Raw genomic sequence first — 19,994 nt, forward strand, 5'->3', positions numbered from 1 at the left:
GCTGGCAAGTATGACAAGCTTAGGAGATTGTTTGGATCAGTGCCATGGCATGTACAACTGCAAGGGCTGGATGTCGATAGAGCATGGGAAGTGGTCAAGGAGCATTTACAGGAAGTTATGGCTGATTGTATACCTAGGGTCCGAATAGTAAAACAAGTAGGAGTTAAATGGATGAATAACACTATTAAGCTTGAGTTGCAGAAAAAGAAACAACTGTAGAGGAAATTTAAAGAAAGAGGTGACCTGCAGGCACACGAACGATATAAAGTGCAGGCCAGAAGGGTAACGAATGTGGTAAAAAAAGCAAAAGCGGATTATGAAAGGAAACTAGCTATGTAAGCTAAACAGAATCCCAAATAGTTGGGAATCCCTTTCAATATGCTGCAAGCAAAAAAAAACTGTACACCACAAAATTATTTTAAGGAATGACGATGGTAAGGAGGTTACTGAGCGAGTACTTTGCAAAAGTATATCATCTAGGTGATGACATTGAAAAAATGAAGGAACCATCAGTTTATACAGGAATTGTGATGAATGAAGTGGAGGTGAATAGTCTATTACAGAACTTTAATGTGAATACATCTGTGGGATTGGATGGTATACCAGCACGGGTCTTGCGTGAAGCAGCTAAAGAATTATCAGTGCCCTTGACCATGTTGTTAATCTGAGTCTCGGGTCTGGTTTAGTCCCGAAGGTGTGGAAAGAGGGGAAAATAGTTCCGCTGCATAAAGGAGGATCCAAGACTACTGTTGCAAATTATCGACCAATCAGCATATCAGGAGGAGTCGTCAAGGTATTGGAGAAAGTAGTCAAGGGAAAAATACAGGAATGAATTAATGAAAATGAGATACTGTACGGGGGGACAGCATGGCTTTGTGACGGGTAGATCATGCCTCAGTAACTTGCTCAAGTTTTATAACACAGTGACGGTTGAACTGGATAAGGGTAATGGGTTTACAGTGATACTGCTGGACCTGGCTAAATCATTTGACAAGATACCACATGGAATTCTAATCCGTAAACTACAACATATGGGAATGGATATAGGGTTGGTGAGATGGATAGGTGGGTGGTTGATGGAGAGATATCAAAGAGTAGTTTATTCAGGAGTAGAGTCCAAAAGATGGCCTGTGACTAGTGGTGTGCAGCAGGGTTCTGTTCTTGTACCACTTCTGTTTAATTTGTTCATTAACGATATAGGGAAGGATCTAAGAGGAAAAATTGATTTGTTCGCTGATGATGCAAAGTTGGGTAGGGAAATAGTGAATGCAGAAGATGTCAAAATCTTGCAGGACGACTTGGATAGATTGGAGTTCTGGGCTAAGGAGAATGGATGTCAGTTTAATGTGACAAAATGTAAGGTTATGCATTTTGGGGTGAAAAGATTAGCAGCAGTATACCACATTGGTGAAACTGTTCTTCAGGAGATTGATGAGGCCAGGGACTTGGGAGTGTTGGTGGATAGGGAGATGAAGTTTAGGGGGCACATTGCAAAAGTAGCTAAATCAGCTCATCAACTCACTTGGTTGTTGAAAAATACCTTGACGAGCAGAGACAAGCTAGTTATTGTACCTCTGTACCAAGCCTTGATAAGACCTCATCTCGACTACTGTGCCTAGATTTGGTCACCTAGGTTCCTTCTTCATGGGGAGGAGGTGGAATGGATCTAGAGGCGAGTGACTAGGATGGTAGCAGGTTTATGGAATGAACCATATGAGAACAGGTTGAAGATTTGTAGGTTGCAGAAATTAGTCGATAGGCGGAAAAGGGAAGATGTGATTGAGACATTCAAATTGCTAAAGGGTTTCTATAGGATTAATTCAGAAGAATTTTTGAGATCAGGACTGGTGGTGGGAGAATTAGGCTACACCTATGGAAGCTGGGCAAGAGTGTGGTTAGCAGGGGTGTTAGAGCTGGGTTCTTTACTTTTAGAGTGGTAAATGAGTGGAATAAGCTGCCAGAGTCTGTTGTGGGTGCTATGACGGTGAGTGAGTTCAAGACAAGGTATGATAGATACCGTGAGAATATTGTATAGTTGTGTGGCATGATGTTTAGGGCCTCCCTCGATGAGTCTAAGGACTCCCTGGAGATGCCCGTAATAATAGTAATGGATTTTAGATTTTGCAAGTCCTCATGGATGGGTAAGTTGTTATTTCCCATACATTTTATCCACTCTGTTAGTGACAGATTTCCTCCTGTGGTATGATGTTAGAGAGTGTTGGTAGCCATTCAACAGGTGTAGACTTTATGCAACCTGTGAGAATTCTCATGGTATCGTTAAGTTGCACTTCGACCTTGCTGACATGATAACTTGAATACCACACTGGAGCACAGTATTCTACAGAAGAGTACACTAGAGCATGGGCAGCAGATTTTAAAGTGGCTACTGGCCCCCTCAGCATGAACACAGAAGTTTTCTGATGATATCAATCCAAGTTTTTAGCTTTTGCAGACGTTTTCCATCTGTTCCCTGAAGATTAAAGAGCAATCTAAGGTGACTCAGATATTTTGGGTTGGGATTGTGCTTCCAGGTTTCCTCGTTTGAATGAGATCTTCAGCCATTTATCAGCTTGATGATTGTTCAAGTGAAATGCAAACTTCAGTTTTAGAGGGATTTGGGCAAAGATACCATTTGGTGTAATAGTTGTACAGAACTCCAAGGTCAGAACTGAGCACAGTCTCGGCCTCTTTCAGGTGTTTAGTCTGAGTTGCCAATGCCAGATCATCTGCGTATGTGAACTATTGGGAGGAAGTTTGTGGCATGTCATTAATGTATAAATTAAAGAGGAGTGGAGTTAGCACAGAGCCCTGTGGTAGTCCATTTTTAATACTTTTAAGGATCTGTTTTTATCATTAAGTTGTACCTTGAATTTATGCTTTGATGTCATGCGCTTTAGGATGTTAATCATCTTTGGGTCTTGTATTACAGTTACAAATTTCAGTATGAGTCCATTCACCGAAATTGTGTTATATGCAGTGGCTATAAATGCTACTGATGTTTTTAGGGCCTTTTTGAAAACCAACTTCTATATGTGTAGTACGGGCAAGTACTTGGTCTTAGCTGCTTCAAGAGTCTCTAAATCCGGCTTGTTCATTTGGTACTATGGCATTAATCAATGGGCAAATTCAATTATAGAGTAATTGTTCAAAAAGTTTATAATGAATACTTGGTAAAGATATTGGTCGATAGCTTGCTGCATCAGTAGGTGCTTTTCTAGGTTTTAGGATGGATTTAACTTTGCTCCTCAGGAATTCCTTTCGGATGTTCCCTCTTTCTAGAATTTGACAAAAACTGCAAAAGCCACTTACGAGTGTTACTTCCAAAATGTTTAATGAACTCGGGGGATGTACTGTCCAGGCTTGCTGCTTGGTTATTTTTTAGTGATTTAATTGCTTGAATCAGTTTGTTTTCAGTGAATGGCATTGAGAGGTGGTTATTTTGTTTGACACTTCTATAAACATGGATATATTTATTATTATTACGGGTGACTCCAGGGAGTCCTTAGACTCATCGAGGGAGGCCCTAAGCATCATGTCCACACAACTATTCGACATTCTCACAGTATCTATCATACCTTGCCTTGAACTCACTCACTGTCATAGCACCCACAACAGACTCTGGCAGCTTATTCCACTCATTTACTACTCTAAAGATAAAGAACCGGGCTCTAACACCCTTACTAACCACACTATTGCCCAGCTTTTATAGATGTTCCCTAGTCCTCCCACCACCAGTCCTGATCTCAAAAATATCCTCTGAATTAATCCTATAGAAACCCTTTAGTAATTTGAATGTCTCAATCATATCTCCCCTTTTCCGCCTATCAACCAATTTCTGCAACCCACAAATCTTGAACCTGTTCTCATAGGTTCATTCCATAGACCTGCTATCATCTTGGTCACTCGCCTCTCGATCCTCTCCACCTCCTCCCCATCAAGAAGAAACCCTGGCACCCATATCTTGGCACAGTAGTTTAGATGGGGTTTTATCAAGGCTCGATATAGAGGAACAATAACTTGTTTGTCTCTGCTTGTTAAAGTATTTTTCAGCAACCAAGTGATTTGATGAGCCGATTTAGCCACTTTTGAAATGTGCCCCCTAAACTTCAACTCCCTATCCACCAACACTCCCAAATCCCTGGCCTCATCAATCTCCTGGAGTACAGTTCCACCAATGTGATATACTGCTGCTAATCTTTTCACCCCAAAATGCATAACCTTACATTTTGTCACATTAAACTGACATCCATTCTCCTTAGCCCAGAACTCCAATCGATCCAAATCATCCTGCAAGATTTTGACATCTGCATTCACTATTGCCCTACCAAACTTTGCATCATCAGCGAACAAATGAACTGTTCCTCTTAGATCCTTCCCTATATCGTTAATGAACAAATTAAACATCAGTGGTCCAAGAACAGAACCCTGCGGCACACCACTAGTCACAGGCCGTCTTTTGGACTCGACTCCTGAATAAACTACTCTCTGATATCTCTCCATCAACCACCCATCTATCCATCTCACCAACCCTATATCCATTCCCATATGTTGCATGTGGTATCCTGTCAAATGCCTTAGCCAGGTCAGCAGTATCACTGTAAATAAACCCATTACCCTTATCCAGTTCAACCGTCACTGTGTTATAAAACTTGAGCAAGTTACTGAGGCATGATCTACCCGTCACAAAGCCATGCTGTCCCCCTGTACAGTATCTCATTTTCATTAATTCATTCCTGTATTTTTCCCTTGACTACTTTCTCCAGTACCTTGACGACGACTCCGGATATGCTGATTGGTCGATAATTTGCAACAGTAGTCTTGGATCCTCCTTTATGCAGTGGAACTATTTTCCTCTCTTTCCACACCTTCGGGACTAAACCAGACCTGAGACTCAGATTAAACAACATGGTCAAGGGCACTGATAATTCTTTAGCCGCTTCACGCAAGACCCGTGCTGATATACCATCCAATCCCACAGATGTATTCACATTAAGGTTCTGTAATAGACTATTCACCTCCACTTCATTCATCACAATTCCCATATAAACTAATGGTTCCTTCATTCTTTCAATGTCACCAATTAAATGATATACTCTTGCAAAGTGCTCGTTCAGTAATTCCATTATATCAACTGATTCAGTGACCTCCTTACCATCGGCATTCCTTAAAATCATTCTGCCGTGTACAGTTTTTTTTTTTTTTTTATGCTTTCAGCATATATTGAAAGAATCGTTTAGGATTCTCTTTAGCTTACATAGTTAGTTTCCTTTCATAATCCGCTTTTGCTTTTTTTACCACACTCGTTACCCTTCTGGCCTGCGCTTTATACCGTTCGTATAAAGCACAGGTCACCTTTCTGTTTAAATTCCCTCCACAGTTGTTTCTTTTTTTGCAGCTCTTGCTTAATGGTGTTATTCATCCATTTAACCCCTACCTCTTTTACTATTTGGACCCTAGGTATACAATCAGCCATAATCTCCTATAAATGCTCCTTGACCACTTCCCATGCTCTATCGACATCCAGCCCTTGCAGTTTTACATCCATGGCACTGATCCAAGCAATCTCCTAAGCTTGCCATGTTTGCCAGCACGGTAATTCCACATATACCCTGTCTTAATTGAAAATTCCACACCTTTAGCCACAATTTGGTCCTGATTTCTTTAGAATAGGATGCACTAATCTTTATGTTGTTAGATGTTTGCTGGATTCTAGTTGCTGTCTTTAGGAGTGATCTTCGTGACTTTCTGCTTAGAAACTGATGCAATTTCGAGTTTTGGAGGAAGGCCTTGCGGCTAGAGTGGGTGTAGTCTAAATTTTTGGTTGCGGTTTTCCAATGTTGCTGTCGTTGTTCATTAAGCATTTCTAAAATTCTTTTTCCAATTTCAGGATCTGGATCTTTTTTGTATTTTTTGAATAGTTCCTCAGTTTCAAGAGACCAGCATGGAGTACTGTTTCCAGAAACCTCTTGGTATACATTGTTTCGCAGCACCTATCAGTACTCCTACAGAACGTTGGTAATTTTCAACTTCAGATTGGACCCAACGGATGTCAGATTCAGTTTGTGTGAGAGTACTGTTCCCAGTTAGCTTTGCAAAAATTTGATCTTGGTCTTTCCACAGATTGTATAATTGGGATTTGTGTTCCTATAGTGACTATAACAGGTCTATGTTGAGATCCTGGAAAGTTTTCAAGTACTTTCCTATCAGTGGGTGAAGGATTATCCTTGCTGCTATAAGTGACAAAGTAGAGGTCAAGGTCTGACCTCTGCTTTCTTCTATCTACCTGATTTAAAAGTTCCAGAGTCTTTCTCTTCAAAAAACAGTGATAGCCCAAGGCTTTCAGCCCATTCCATCCGTTTAGTACCATTGATATCATTTCTACAATAGCCCTAGGAGTAATGTTGACTGTTAAAATCTCCTTTGTAGACTGCTGGATGTTGGTGAGCAGGAAGTGCTGGGATAGACCAAGTTTGTTTTGGTGGTTTGTAAACTGACATTATGGTTGTGCCAGCAGCCTTTGCTGTGATGATCTTGATGTTATTATGATTAGAAAAGGATAGTATTTTGTAGTTTTCCATGTTCCCTTGCACGTGTATAGCAGAACCATTTATTTGTGACAGGATGTAGCCCAGTGACCTGTAGCCAGTGATATTAAGTCTTGTGGCAATCTCATCTTCTTTGCTGATATGTAGTTCCTGGACAGAGATTACATCAATATTATTTGTCCTGCAGAGTTTTCAGAGTAGTTCACTTTTGGCTCGGGAGGCACCCTCTATATTAATTTGCAGTATTCATAGGGTGAATTCAGTTTCCCTTATTTTTTGGTCAGTTTTGGAACCTTTTCGAAAAGGTCTTCTTCGTTTCTTCCTGTTACAATTTCCTTTCAGTTTGCACATACTAGCCGGGAGGTCAAAAAAAATGACAGGTTGGGCTCCCAATAGTCTTGAAAGTTTAGCTGCCAAAGATGTCGCCCAGGTGCATCACTAGAAGGTATTTCACGACAATTCAGAACCTATTTAAATGTAATTCCATTAGTTTAGCAGCTCAGAAGATTCAGCTCCAAGAACAATATTATTATTATTATTACATGACCTGTACACCCTTTGAGGGTACTTGGCAGGAATTTGATGATGATGATGATGATTATTACATGACACCTCCAGGGAGTCCAAAGACTCATCGAGGGAGGGCACCTACTCTACAACTCTCCACCACTCAGTCCACCAACTACTACTTTCATCATCTACACCAACGCCATCTACTGTCGCCCATCACCACTAGTATTTTCACAGACAAGCACAAACATCCATGCCCACAGCAGGATTCGAACCCACAGCCTTACTACTATGATATTAATATGATAATAAGATAGTAACTTAATATCATGATATTAAGTGATATTCTCTAATTGAGACTATAATTCACCTAATGATCATTTTAATGGGGCAGTCATTGTAATAGTTTTATGTAGTTCTCTGTCAAATCATGACTCAGATGACTTAGACAGGAACATCATTTAGCTAGCCACATCAAACAAAAGATAATTCCAAAAATTTCTAAACATAATGATTTGTAAATTATTAGAGTGATTTAATGATTTTTACTATTAGAACTTAAGGACAAGAGTAGGAATGCTGCTAATGATAGTAGAACATCAGCCAGAAGAGGTCATTAGGAAGACAGATATGGAATGCAGGTCATTTGAGGCAATGTGGCGTGAGATAGACCCAATAGAACAAAATAAACAGTTGATTACTGCTGTTGCTGTAGGTTGGAGATATAATGGAATATCTTTAATAGTGAAGAATTTATGGACACACAGCACACATGTTAGAATAATTACTTTACTTAACATTAGGAAAGTAACATTCAACATTTCAACCTCTGTATTTAGGTCATCATCAGGAAAAATACATATGTATAAGATACAAGCTAATGACACTGCACTATACAAAAGTAAAATGAATGTAAATGCTTGTTAATCTTGCTGTCAGTCCCTTCAACTATCAGTCACAGTGGTGTGTTTGTTTTGTGTATTTTTAGCAGGCTATAAATTCTGGGAGTGTGGGCATAATGTGGTATTAGTTTTTAGTCTCTTCTTCTGGCCACGTGGTCACTGATTTGATTATTTCTGTTGTTTTGTTTTTAATGCGGTTTGTAGAGTTGTAGTTCACTATTTGGTATGTGTTGTGGTCAGATACAAATAACAAAGACGTCGTAATTACAAAAGCAGATAAAGGTAATGTAACCATTTTCCTTGATCGGACAACATACCTTGAAGAGATGAACCATTTGGTATATTGAGAATATTTTTTCTGCTACTGAGAATCAATTTCACTATTTCTACCATTTGGACTTTTCCATGCCCACTTTTTATGTTCTATCCTTAAAACACATAGAAAGTGGGCTATTGTGTCATACCCAAAATTTACCGTTCAGCTTTTATTGTGACTTTTGACATCTTAAATTCCAAATGAATTGAAAGCAAGAGAGAGAAACTGATGGAGTAAAAGAACGCAAGGATGTAGAAGTGAAAGTTACAGAAAAAGTTGTGAAAAATGGAAATGAAACGAAAAACAGAAAAGTAAAGCTGGAGAAACTGAAATAGTGATAAGGGAGTATAAGAAAGTATGAATGAGGAAAAGGAAGTGAAGGGCGGCCGAACGAGAGGTAGCGAGATAGAGAGTGAAATTGTCGGAATGCAAGATTTAATGAAACAGTTATTGGAAATGAAAAATGAAGAATATATTGAGTGATGTTAGACGTCTAGTGGAAACTAATGAAAGTGTCCAAGAGAACAGAATGAAAGAGAAAAGAGTAAAAGGAAAGAAGTCACGAGTGATTCCAGGATAGCAGCATATGGGGACTCCATAATTAGAGGGCTAGTTACTGACAGAGTCCATAAGGTCTGCTATCCGGTTGGGAGAAATGAATATGATAATTAAGGTCGTTGGACATGAAGAAACGAGCACGAGAATTAGTTGTGATTGTGGGGACGAATGATCTAACTGGACATAAGAAGGATGTGAGGAGTATCAGGAGACTATTGAGAAGAGTGAAAGATAATGGTGTAGTAGGAAAGGTTGTCAGTGTGTTACCCAGGTATGATGATGATGAGTTGTGATGGAAAGCCAAAATCATGAATGGTATGCTAGTGGAGCTGTGTGAGGAAAAGGGAGTGGAGTTTGTGGATGTATGGCATGTGTTTGAGGGAAGAATGAAATTATACAGGCATGATGGGTTGCATTTAAGTGGCTTTAGAGTGAGTGTGCTGGATGAAAGTATAGTGTGTGGAAGTACAGTGTGTGATGCGTCCCAGAGATCAGAAGGAAGAGATGAAGAGAGAAATCAGGAGAGGGGTATTGACGAGACAGCAGTGCTTGGCTGTTGAAACAGTAGTAGTGTGTGAGAGAGGAAGAGAGAATGGGAATACAAGAGGAACAGGGAAATGGGAGGGGAACTCGGGTGGACAGGGGAGACATGGCATAGAGAGAGTGAATGTTGAAAGTGACAGTGAATGTGTGTGTATGAAGATGGGGTATATTGCAGTGTGGGTGGAGAAGTTGAGATTGAGCAGATATATGTGGTAAGCAGTGATAAAGGTGATTGGGCAGGAATAGTGGTGAAATCTCAACCAACATATGGCCTGGATAGGATTGGCTATAGACCTAAAAATGAACTGCTGTTTGTTTGTTTATAAATGTCAGAAGTATCAGAAATGAAAGGGATGAAATGGTTTCAGTGATTGAGTTTATTTGCCCCCAAATCATTGGAATAAGTGAAACATGGTTGAATGAAGATGATATCGTGATGGGAATAAAAATGGAAGGGTACGTATTTTTCACAAGGATAGAAAGGGCCAGAAGGGAGGGGGAGTGCTGATGATAGCAGGGGGAATTAAGTCCACATAAGGTAGACATGAAAGGGGGAAATAGTGGCAGCGGTTATGAAGCAGTATGATGTAATGTGGAGGTTGAGAGGAAGACATATTTAGTTGGATGTTGCTATAGGCCCGAGAATGTGAACGGTGGTGATGAAGAAATGTATAAACAACTTGGATTAGTGAACAAGGGAAGGGTAATTATTATGGGTGATTTTAATTATGGTGCTATAGATTGGAATGAAGAGATGGCATTTGGGAATAAGGAAAATGAATTTCTTGAGTTCTGGAGAGATAACTATCTCAGGCAGCACATAAAGAAGGGCACACGAGGAGCAAGAGTTCTAGATCTCATCATTTCATCAGAGGATGTAATTGTTAGAGGGGTTTCACATTTTCCTCCAGTTGGTGAAAGTGATCATGAAGTAATCACCTGTGTTGTGGCTATGCAGACTTTTCTGAGGAAAGGATATATGTGGAATTGTAAGGCTGGTGATTATGACAAGCTTAGGAGACAGCTTAGAGCTATAACATGGAACGAGGAGTTGAGCAGTAAAGAAATAAATGCTGCATGGGAACTGACAATGAAATATATAACTTAAGTGCAGAGGACATAGGAGGGGATGGCTTAATTGTGAGTGAACAATTAATGTCAATAAGGCTATAGGAATTGATGACATATCACCATTTATCTTAAAGGAATGTTCCAGGGAATTGGCAGTACCATTGGCATGCCTGTTTAATAAGAGTCTTACAACAGTACAGGTTCCAAGGGAGTAGAAGGAGGGTAAAATCGTTCTACTTCATAAAGGTAGAACAATTAGGTGATAAGGCTGTAGCTTCAAATTATATGCCGGTCTATATATCTGGAGTTGTGGTGAAGGTCCTGGAGAGATTGTGAGAAGTAGGATACAGAAATTCATTGATAACAGCAGTATTCTCTGTGGTCAGCAGCATGGGTTTGTTAAGGAGAGATCATGTTTCACTAACTTACTTATGTGCTATAACAAAGTGACAAATACCTTGGACAGGGGAGATGCATATACAGTGGTGTACTTAGATTTTGTGAAAGCTTTTGATAGACTTCCACATGACAAGCTCTTAAATAAATTGAAACAGGATGGGATTGGATAACTGACTTCTGTGTTGGATCGGTGACTGGCTGTCAGATAGGTATCAGAAAGTTGTATATGTGGGTGCAGTATCCCGTAAGAGAAAGGTCACCAGCGGTGTGCCACAGCAGTCAGTTTTGTGGCCATTGTTGTTCAATTTGTATGTTAATGATATTGGGTTGGGTTTAACTAGTGATTATTCATTTTGAATAATCTGTTTGTAGATTATTCAAAACTGGGGAGAGCAATGGACAGTCAAGAGGATGTTAATTCCTTACAAGAGGACTTGAATAGATTGCATGAATTGGCAGGTAAGTAGAACTTTTACCTCAGTGTTGCCAAGTGTAAGGTTTTGAGATTTGGTAGGCAACGATGGGATGCAAAGTATACACTTAGTAGGGAAACTTTAAAGGAAGTAGAGGAGATGAGTGGATAAGAACCTGAAATTCAGGGCCCACGTTGCATAAGTTGTGAAGAATGCACATTGGATAATTGCAATGATGCAGATGACCCTGACATGCTGAAATAGAGAGGTTATGATTCCATTGTAATAGATTATTGTGCACAGATTTGGTCACCAGGTTTTCATGGTGACGAGGATATGTTGGTAAGGGTTCAGGGAAGATTCACAAAGATAGTCGGTGGTCTTTGGAATGTGGAGTACGAGAATAGATTGAGAGAATGTAAGTTGTAGAGCCTCATGAATAGGAGGGAGAGAGGGGGATATGATTGAGACATATGAGCTGGTCAGTGGTTGTTATCGGGCAGACATGGAAGAGATTTTTCATAGAATGGGAGAGGAGAGTAGAACAAGAGGCCATTGCTGGAAACTCAATAAGGAGGATGTGAACAGAGGAATGAGAAGCAGGTTCTTTTCATGGAAGGTGGTTGGTGAATAGAATGCATTGCGTGAGTGTGTTGTGGATGTAGACACATTGAATCAGTTTAAGATGCGGTTTCATGAGCATTGTATGCAATAGTGTGTGTGCCTCCCTCGATGAGTCTCTGACTCCATGGAGGTCAAATGTTAATAATAATTTCTGGTATTAAGGTCTCCTACAACAATTTTGAAATTATGTTTTCCTTAATTTCAAAATTAAGGAAAATTTTGAAAAGTTGTAAAGTTGTGACAACATGACAGAAGTTTTTGATTTGTTTATCAGTATGACATTATCAATCACTGTCAAATTGTATGATACTGTTCTTCAATTTTTTGTTAATCATGATTCCACCTCCACTACTGATTATCTCTTTATTCTTGGCCTCTGTAGAACAATCTGTTTTTAATTGAAAAATTTCTTTACTATTATGTCTAATTTCCCACAGTCCCAAGATTGTGCCATTGTAGTTGCTTTCATTGGTCTGTTAATTTTGTTAACTCCGCTTCACTGCTGAGAGTCATACAGTTTAGAGTTTAAAGATCCAGTTTTCAGTGACACAGTGATCTTAGTTATCTGGGCATTTTTAGCACCTTCATGTTTAACTCTTTGCTGCTGTTAGTAATAATAGGGCCTCTATAGAATGAGGGCCATTTTATTCCTATCCAGTTCATCTAAATTATCATGTTGGATTTTGGGACTGTAACTTTTCATTTCTTAAAATCAACATATATTCGGTTATAATGAGCATTCATCATATCATTTTTCTCATCTGTTATATAATGGAACTTATTAATATCTATTTTTTGTGGTATTGAAAAATAATGTATGGAATTTTTTTTTAAGTGTAACATGCATTTGTAATTAATCTCTGGATATGTGTTTTAATAATCATCTGATGATTTTACATAACAGTAGTCATTTTAAAAAATAATTATTTTCCAATTAATTCTTTAATAGATTTTTGCACTTTTTTGTTCAGCTAGTTAACAAAATCTAGAATTTCATGTCACTTTTACAGATTTGAGAAATGCAATGTTTACTCGTGGCAATGTACAGGAAATTCTTCCAAGTATTATGCAAGATTTAGAGCATCATGAAGTGGTAGCTATGGTGAATCCTCGAGGAGAGGGTATTGGTGAGTTAAATTTTTTGAACTGTATAATTTCTCCATTTATTATAATAAATTGTTTCCTAATAATCTTTGTTTTGGTTGTTTTAATTCACTAATTATTCAGTAAGAATACACAGATTATTCAATTATCTACGTATTCTTGCAGTTTGAGTTGTGTACCTGATTATTATTATTAAAATTTTTTCACTTGGTTAAAATATAAATTAAAGATGCAATGAATTCAAGAAAGTATATTCTTGGTTTAATCCTTTGTCCAAGTGTAAGCAAACAAAGTTTGTGCATGAAGTATCTTCACAACTAGGCTACTTGTATATAGAAGCTAAAGACTTCATATCAGTTGCCTTAATATCCCATAATACAAAGCACACACCCTTATGGATGTGTAGAATGTTATTCATTATGGGAAGGACCGCAACCCAGACCGGTTTCAACCTTTATTGAAGTCTCTTTAATGGGAGCCAGACTCAGAAGGGATACCAAGATTGAAGTAATGCAAGTCATATTTCCCATATATAAGCATTAAAAAGGGATATTACCTTATTATTAAATTACTCTGAATAAGAGATAGATGTTGAAAGTTTTTTCACTTGTTTAAAATATAAATTAAAGAAATTATATTTTGTTTAATCCTTTGTCCAAGTGTAAGCAAACAAAGTTTGCACATGAAGTATCTTCATGATGAGCTACTTGTATATAGAAGTTAACTACTTCACATCATTTGCCCTAGTATGTAATGCAAATGGCACATCTTTTAGGGTGTGTATTTGCAACTGATGTGAAGTCATTGGTTTCTATATACAAATAGCCCAGTATGGCATGACTAAGATCATTAATTTTTGCACCAGGGTAACATGATTTTTTGTTATACTTTCATTAAGTACTCATCTGATCATAGTCTCCATACATAATTTTCTCCTTACCATGTTTTGCTTGCTTATTAACATGATCTTGTTCTCACCTTGGACCATGGATTTCACGCTTTGTCCTGTCAAGGATAACATGCAAGCACACTGTTTCCTCATTTAGATCCATTTCATTTTCCTGTATTTCCACTGATGTACATTCAACATTAATTCCAACGTTAACATTTTCCATTCTGCTGTCAATATTGCCTACTCTACAAACATTGCTTCATTCTTGCCACTCACTGTTGAAAAACTTAATACACAGTTGCTCACAAGTTTTTGCTCTTCTTCCAGAAACAAATACATCTCTCTCTTCCCCCCCCCCCCCCCTCTCTCTCTCTCTCACACACACACACACACACACACAGTGCACTCTACAAAATCACATAAATTACCCAACAGTTGCTCTACTACGTATCGGTGCCATACTGACAATATTGTATTTAAATACAAAGTTTACTTACAAACTAAAATACATTTAGTTTAATCCTTTATCCAAGTGTGAGCAAACAAAGTTTGCACCTGAAAGTATCTTCAGGACTGGGGTAAGGCAGTACAACACCGGGCAACTCGTTGCAAAGGTGGAGCAAGCTAACAGCGTTCCTATCTCAGTATCTCCCATAATGCAAAACACATCTCCTTGCAGATATGTCTAATGTTATGTATTAAGGGAAGGGCCACTACCCAGACTAGTTTCGACCTTTATTGAGGTCTCTTCAATAGGAGCCAGGCCCAAGTGAAGATACCAGGCAGAAGCATTAGCAAAGTCATCTCTACCTATAGGAGTTGCCAAATGGTGTGCCACCTTTTTAATAAATTACTCTGGATTTAGAGAAAGATGCTGAAAGTTTATTTTTCACTTTCTTTGTTTGAAAGTTTGCTCACACTTGGATAAAGGATTAAACTAAATTTATTATAGTATAATCAAGTGAAACTTTCAACATCTTTCTCTAAATCCAGAGTAATTTATTAAAAAGGTGGTACACCTTTTGGCAACTCTTATAGGTAGAGATGACCTTGCTAATGCTTCTGCCTGGTATCTCCACTTGGTCCTGGTTCCCACTGAAGAGACCTCAATAAAGGTCGAAACTAGTCTGGGTAGTGGCCCTTCCCTCAATGCATAACATTAGACATATCTGCAAGATGTGTTTTGCATTATGGGAGATACTGAGATAGGAGTGATGTTAGCTTGCTCCACTTTTGCAATGAGCTGCCCGGTGTTGTATCACCTTACCCCAGTCCTGAAGATACTTTCAGGCACAAACTTTGTTTGCTCACACTTGGATAAAGGATTAAACTAAATTTATTATAGTCTCTAACCAAGTGAAATATAAACTTTCAACTTACAAACTAAATAATTCAGTCAATCACACACCCATATAAAACAAAAAACTATGAGTTAACCCAATATGATTAACTAAAATATTTAAAAAAAAACATCTTTCAGCAGTGCTAATAACGACACAACATACAATACACCACTTTGGGCTGAGCCACAGAAAATTATCTATTTTTTTGGATTTTATCTAAAATTGTGAATGTTTCTTATAAATTTATAAAAAGTATAATTTAATTAGCATTAAACTTATATTGGAATTTTTAACTCTATTTTAGCATATCCAGTAATAAAAGCTCTAAGACAATTTTCAAATTTAGGCCGTGTGATCTATATTTGTCATAAGCCTACAAGACGAGCGCTCCATAATTTCCTGCAGTGAGTAGTACTTTGTGCATTTCAGAAAAATTTGAAAATAGTAGTTATTGTAATAATGTATAGTAAAGTATAGAAAATGATCTGCAATTGATTTTTATGATTTTTGCAGATTTTAGGTATACGAACTACAGATTGTATTATATATCTTTTCTTATCTTTTGCCATATTCGATCTTTGAATATAGTCTTCTGAAATACAGAGTCTAGTTAAATGCATAGGTGATATCTTTAATTACCTTTATCAGTTTTACCTTGTAATTTTAAAAGCAAGTTCCTTAGTTTTTCTTGATTCCTTGTTATAATGCAATCAGAGAACAACACCCTTTTATGTCTGATAACTGAAAATCTATGCCTATGACAAATACCTTCATACCATATTGCTCAAAACTAGGCATTTTTCAAAACTGTAACCTTACAAGCAAAGCAGCTTACATCACCAGATCTGTCAGTACTTTTTGAAACAACAGGCTACAAGTTAAAATGCACTCCCTCCATAAAAAAATAAAAAATAAGCATTCTTTGTCTCTTATTAAAAGGCTGAGTAGAATAGATTATCTTTACACAGTTAGAACTAACAGATTACATAAATTAAAATTACCCAACAATGACATCTTTGCATCATACAAAGTTTTTTTCCCACACCTGAAAGCAAATTCAAGATTCTTAGTATCTCTATCATTCTTCCCAAGAGTGTTTATATAGCATTTCCTTTTATGGATTGCTTAGTTAGATGGAAAGAACATTACAAATTATATTATATATAGACAACTTAAAAAATTACTTTCATTAGATGGAAGAAAACAAAATTATTGCATAAATCAAGATTCAGATTTTTATGCAGCTCAAGTCCTACAGAATTCTAATTGCAACAGAACTGATGAATTAATTTTGAATATGTTAATTTTGGCATACTGCTTAAACATCCTTTCAGCTGAAATTAATGAATTACAGATGACCACCATGAGGAACACAAGTAATTCATCTAGTATGTGGCTTTAGTGCATTTCAATTAAGGACCATTTTGCACACTAACTTGAAGTAGCAAGATGTCAGCATGTAAATATTTAAAATTTTTATTAAGGATTTCAATCCCAGCTCAATGTATACTTCTTTGAGAAAATTTTGACATGACTGTTATTGAAAACTATGGAAATTTGATTATGGAGGTAAAGATTATGGTTTTAATCTACTATAGCTTTATTTATTATTTTTATATCTGACCCACTCACCTTTTGTTTATTTGTTTCATTTGAAAGAGGATAATAACGAAGAAAGGAGGATTCTGTTAGCATGTTTTTTGAATAGCTATAGATTGCAGTCTTCAGTAGAGAAAGAGGAGTTGGTTCAGTAAATTTGGAGGTGGATGATAAATGTTCACCAGCAAATGTTCTTGTTATAGTTTTAGAAGAAAGTGAAGGAACACTATACTTAAGGCAAGTTGCAAATGCCATCTCTTAATATTTGGAGACTGGCCACAGTTAAATATTTGGTTCCCCTGCTCTAGAGACTGAGCATGGTACTTTTTTTTTCAGGCAACTTTAGGTCTCCAGTAAACAAGGTGGTGGGCTCACTCCAGGCTACAAAAATCATCTAATCTAAAGACATTCATAAGCCTTCATGCCTACAGTGGGATTTAAAACAACAGTCTTTTGGCAGGACAGTAGCAAGGCTATCCACTCAGTCAACCATGTTGACTATTATTGGATGAACGTTGTAAGATTTCTTCTCTTTTCTTAATAGCCATATTATGCTTTTGTATAACAACACTTGAACATTTTCTCATTTCAGTTAATGTTTCATTTATGAAAGAATGTTGTAACAATTGAGAAATAATCATGATGAACTGTTTACCTAGTTATGATATCATAAAAAAAAAAGGAAAAAGCAGCAGTGTAACTAGTAGGTCTAAAAGTAGACCTACTAGTTCTGTTCTTTTGAGTTTTTATAACAGTCTTGCATATGGAATTATTTCAAATTGTCGCCTGTATTCAGAATTATCAGGGTGTACCCATTTCCCCCTTATCCAACTCTGTTATAACTTTCCATTATAGAACATGAGCAGATTGCTAAAGCAAGACTAATCTTTAGTAAAATCATCCTCAATAGAGAATCCTACCTATCTTTGAATGAAATTCCTAACCAGTCTTTCCAATACATAAATACCACATCAGAGATACTAACTGATCTATAATTCACAGTGTTCAGTCTCAGTTTCATCCTTCTATAATGGAATTATCTTACTCTCCTTCCACTCATTAGGAATCTTGCATGTGTTAAGACTTGAGTTGAACAACCAAGTCAGGGACATTGCTAACTGTTTTACATACACCAGTTGCAACTCATCAGACTGCCATACGACTTTTTGGTTTGTGAAGAAAAGCACTCTTATAAAGTGTTGATATTATCAGTAGACAGTGTTCTGCAGATGCAATCAAATATACTACTGCAGTGGCATTTATACATATCACCATGTGGATTTTCTTTCTGTAGGCTACTAACCAAATATTTCACCTGTTCCTGTTGCCTAAGGAACAGCTCTTTCAAGCACATCGAATGAAACATTCTGATTTTGTGCCTGTATACATAGATTGTTCAAAATCAGTCTCCAGTGAGATCCTTTGTTGTCTTCCCAACAAAATGTAATGACTTCATGGCTGAACTGTATGCTATAGATTTTGTCTTAAACTACATAAGACTGCAATGCTACAAAGGTACATTATATATATAAATTCACAAAACTCCCTACAACAAGAAGTCTAGAGCTGCAGAGACATCTAGGGCTCTCTCTTGTATCCAATATGTCCTCTCTCAGTTATGGAAGCTATATTTGGACCTGCACTTCTGTTAGATCCCAAGCCACATTGAGATTAAGGGAAATGATGCTGCAGACACTACAGCTAAGTCATCTTGTTTTTCAAACTTGCACCATCTTCCTATATACACAGATTGTTCAAATCTGTGTATATAGTGTATATTGTTCAAATCTGTGTATATTGTATCAAATTAAGCTTAATTTGATAGAGCTTGTTCACTGTGGCACTCTAGTCTAGAAAGGGACCGTAAATAGGAAGTTGTTCTTGCTCGGATCTGTATAGGTCATAGCCGCCTTAAATACCTATTGAGGGGCGATGATGTGCCTTTGTGTGAGTTTTTTGCTGCCAGACTAACCATCATTCGCATTTTAATCTAGTGTCCTTGTTTCATCAATGGGTACAGTCACTATTCATAATCTGTCTGAACCCTATACACTCGGGCACATTTCGCAAGATTCATCAAGATTTTTGTTACAGATCATTACTATTTATCATCTTATATAGACTGTGTACATGTTTTATACATTAGTTTTATTAATTGAACTTAGTGTATATAAGTTTTTAACACCTGGATTTTTGTGAAAATCTTTACACTTGTTACCACATTTTTTTTTTTATTTGCTTTTTATACACTTAATTTTATGCCCTGATTTTATACTTGCTATTGTTTTTATGTCTGTACTACATATTTATTACCTTGTACTTCTGCATGATATGCATTGATACTGTATGACTTTAGCTTTTCTTGCACCATTAAAGCCTAAATCAAACCAAGCCAAATCAGGTCTCACCCAACATATTACATCATTGAGACACAGAATGTGTGGGGAAAAGTTTCAAGTCATTCATGAGGGATTGTTTAAAGGATTGGTTGAAGTGGATAATTTAAATGGATGCTATCTTTTTATCTGAATTTTATATATATTTCCTTATGTTTATTCTGATGGCAGTGTTCTCTTTCAGGTTGTGTGTACCGAGTCAAAATCTTAATTTGGCAGAAACACCATTTCTTCCTACCTTGGCTGTTCCTGTTGATATGTTTCCACATACCAATCAGTGTACTTTAGTTATAATGTTTGAAAGAGAAATTATTGCAGACAATGAAGATGATGCAACAGATAGTGGTGATGAAGGTTATGATGAAGATGAAGACCCTACTGAGTATCACAGGAAGATAAAAAGAAAGACTAGGCATTGGGAACCATGGATTAAACATTATTAGAATTAGTTACATATCAGCTTATCTGTTTCTCACTAGAACGTTGTCCTGTTGTCCATAAATTTTCTATCAGAATAAGAGAGGTGTGGAATTCTTTACAGAGTGTATAATTAAATAAAGTTCAAATGATTATTGATTTATCTTGTTATGATTATCATTTTAAATAATTTTTTAATTTCTTAGTATTAGTGTCATATTCTTGTCACTTTTGTTTCTACAGTTGTATTATTTGGATAAACCTACCAATGATTAATTTAATCCATTCATCTAATCTCCTTCTGGTTGCTACAGTTTTACCTCCAACTGGTGACTACCTGACCATACTTGCCACCAGTATGG

General features: G+C 37.2%; 1 protein-coding gene across 2 annotated transcripts in view; it reads left to right on the top strand.

Annotated features, from left to right (window-relative positions):
* The window catches only part of LOC150096408 (tRNA (uracil-5-)-methyltransferase homolog B-like), a 137,846-nt gene extending 118,055 nt beyond the window's left edge, over nucleotides 1–19,791 (top strand). The window contains exons 11-13 of one of the 2 annotated variants that reach the window (XM_090409196.1): nucleotides 12,892–13,008; nucleotides 15,567–15,624; nucleotides 19,400–19,791. In XM_090409196.1, coding sequence (XP_090265322.1) covers nucleotides 12,892–13,008; nucleotides 15,567–15,624; nucleotides 19,400–19,658 — 434 coding nt within the window. In that variant the 3' untranslated portion in view covers nucleotides 19,659–19,791. Of the gene's footprint in view, nucleotides 1–12,891; nucleotides 13,009–15,524; nucleotides 15,625–19,399 lie in introns of both variants that reach the window. The other variant, XM_090409195.1, reaches the window with a different exon arrangement.
* Nucleotides 19,792–19,994: the final 203 nt, after the last annotated feature.

The sequence above is a fragment of the Typopeltis vanoorti genome, chromosome 19 (assembly GCF_054136105.1).
Source record: "Typopeltis vanoorti isolate ZY-2024b chromosome 19, IOZ_Tvanoo_1.0, whole genome shotgun sequence".
NCBI lineage: Eukaryota > Metazoa > Arthropoda > Arachnida > Uropygi > Thelyphonidae > Typopeltis > Typopeltis vanoorti.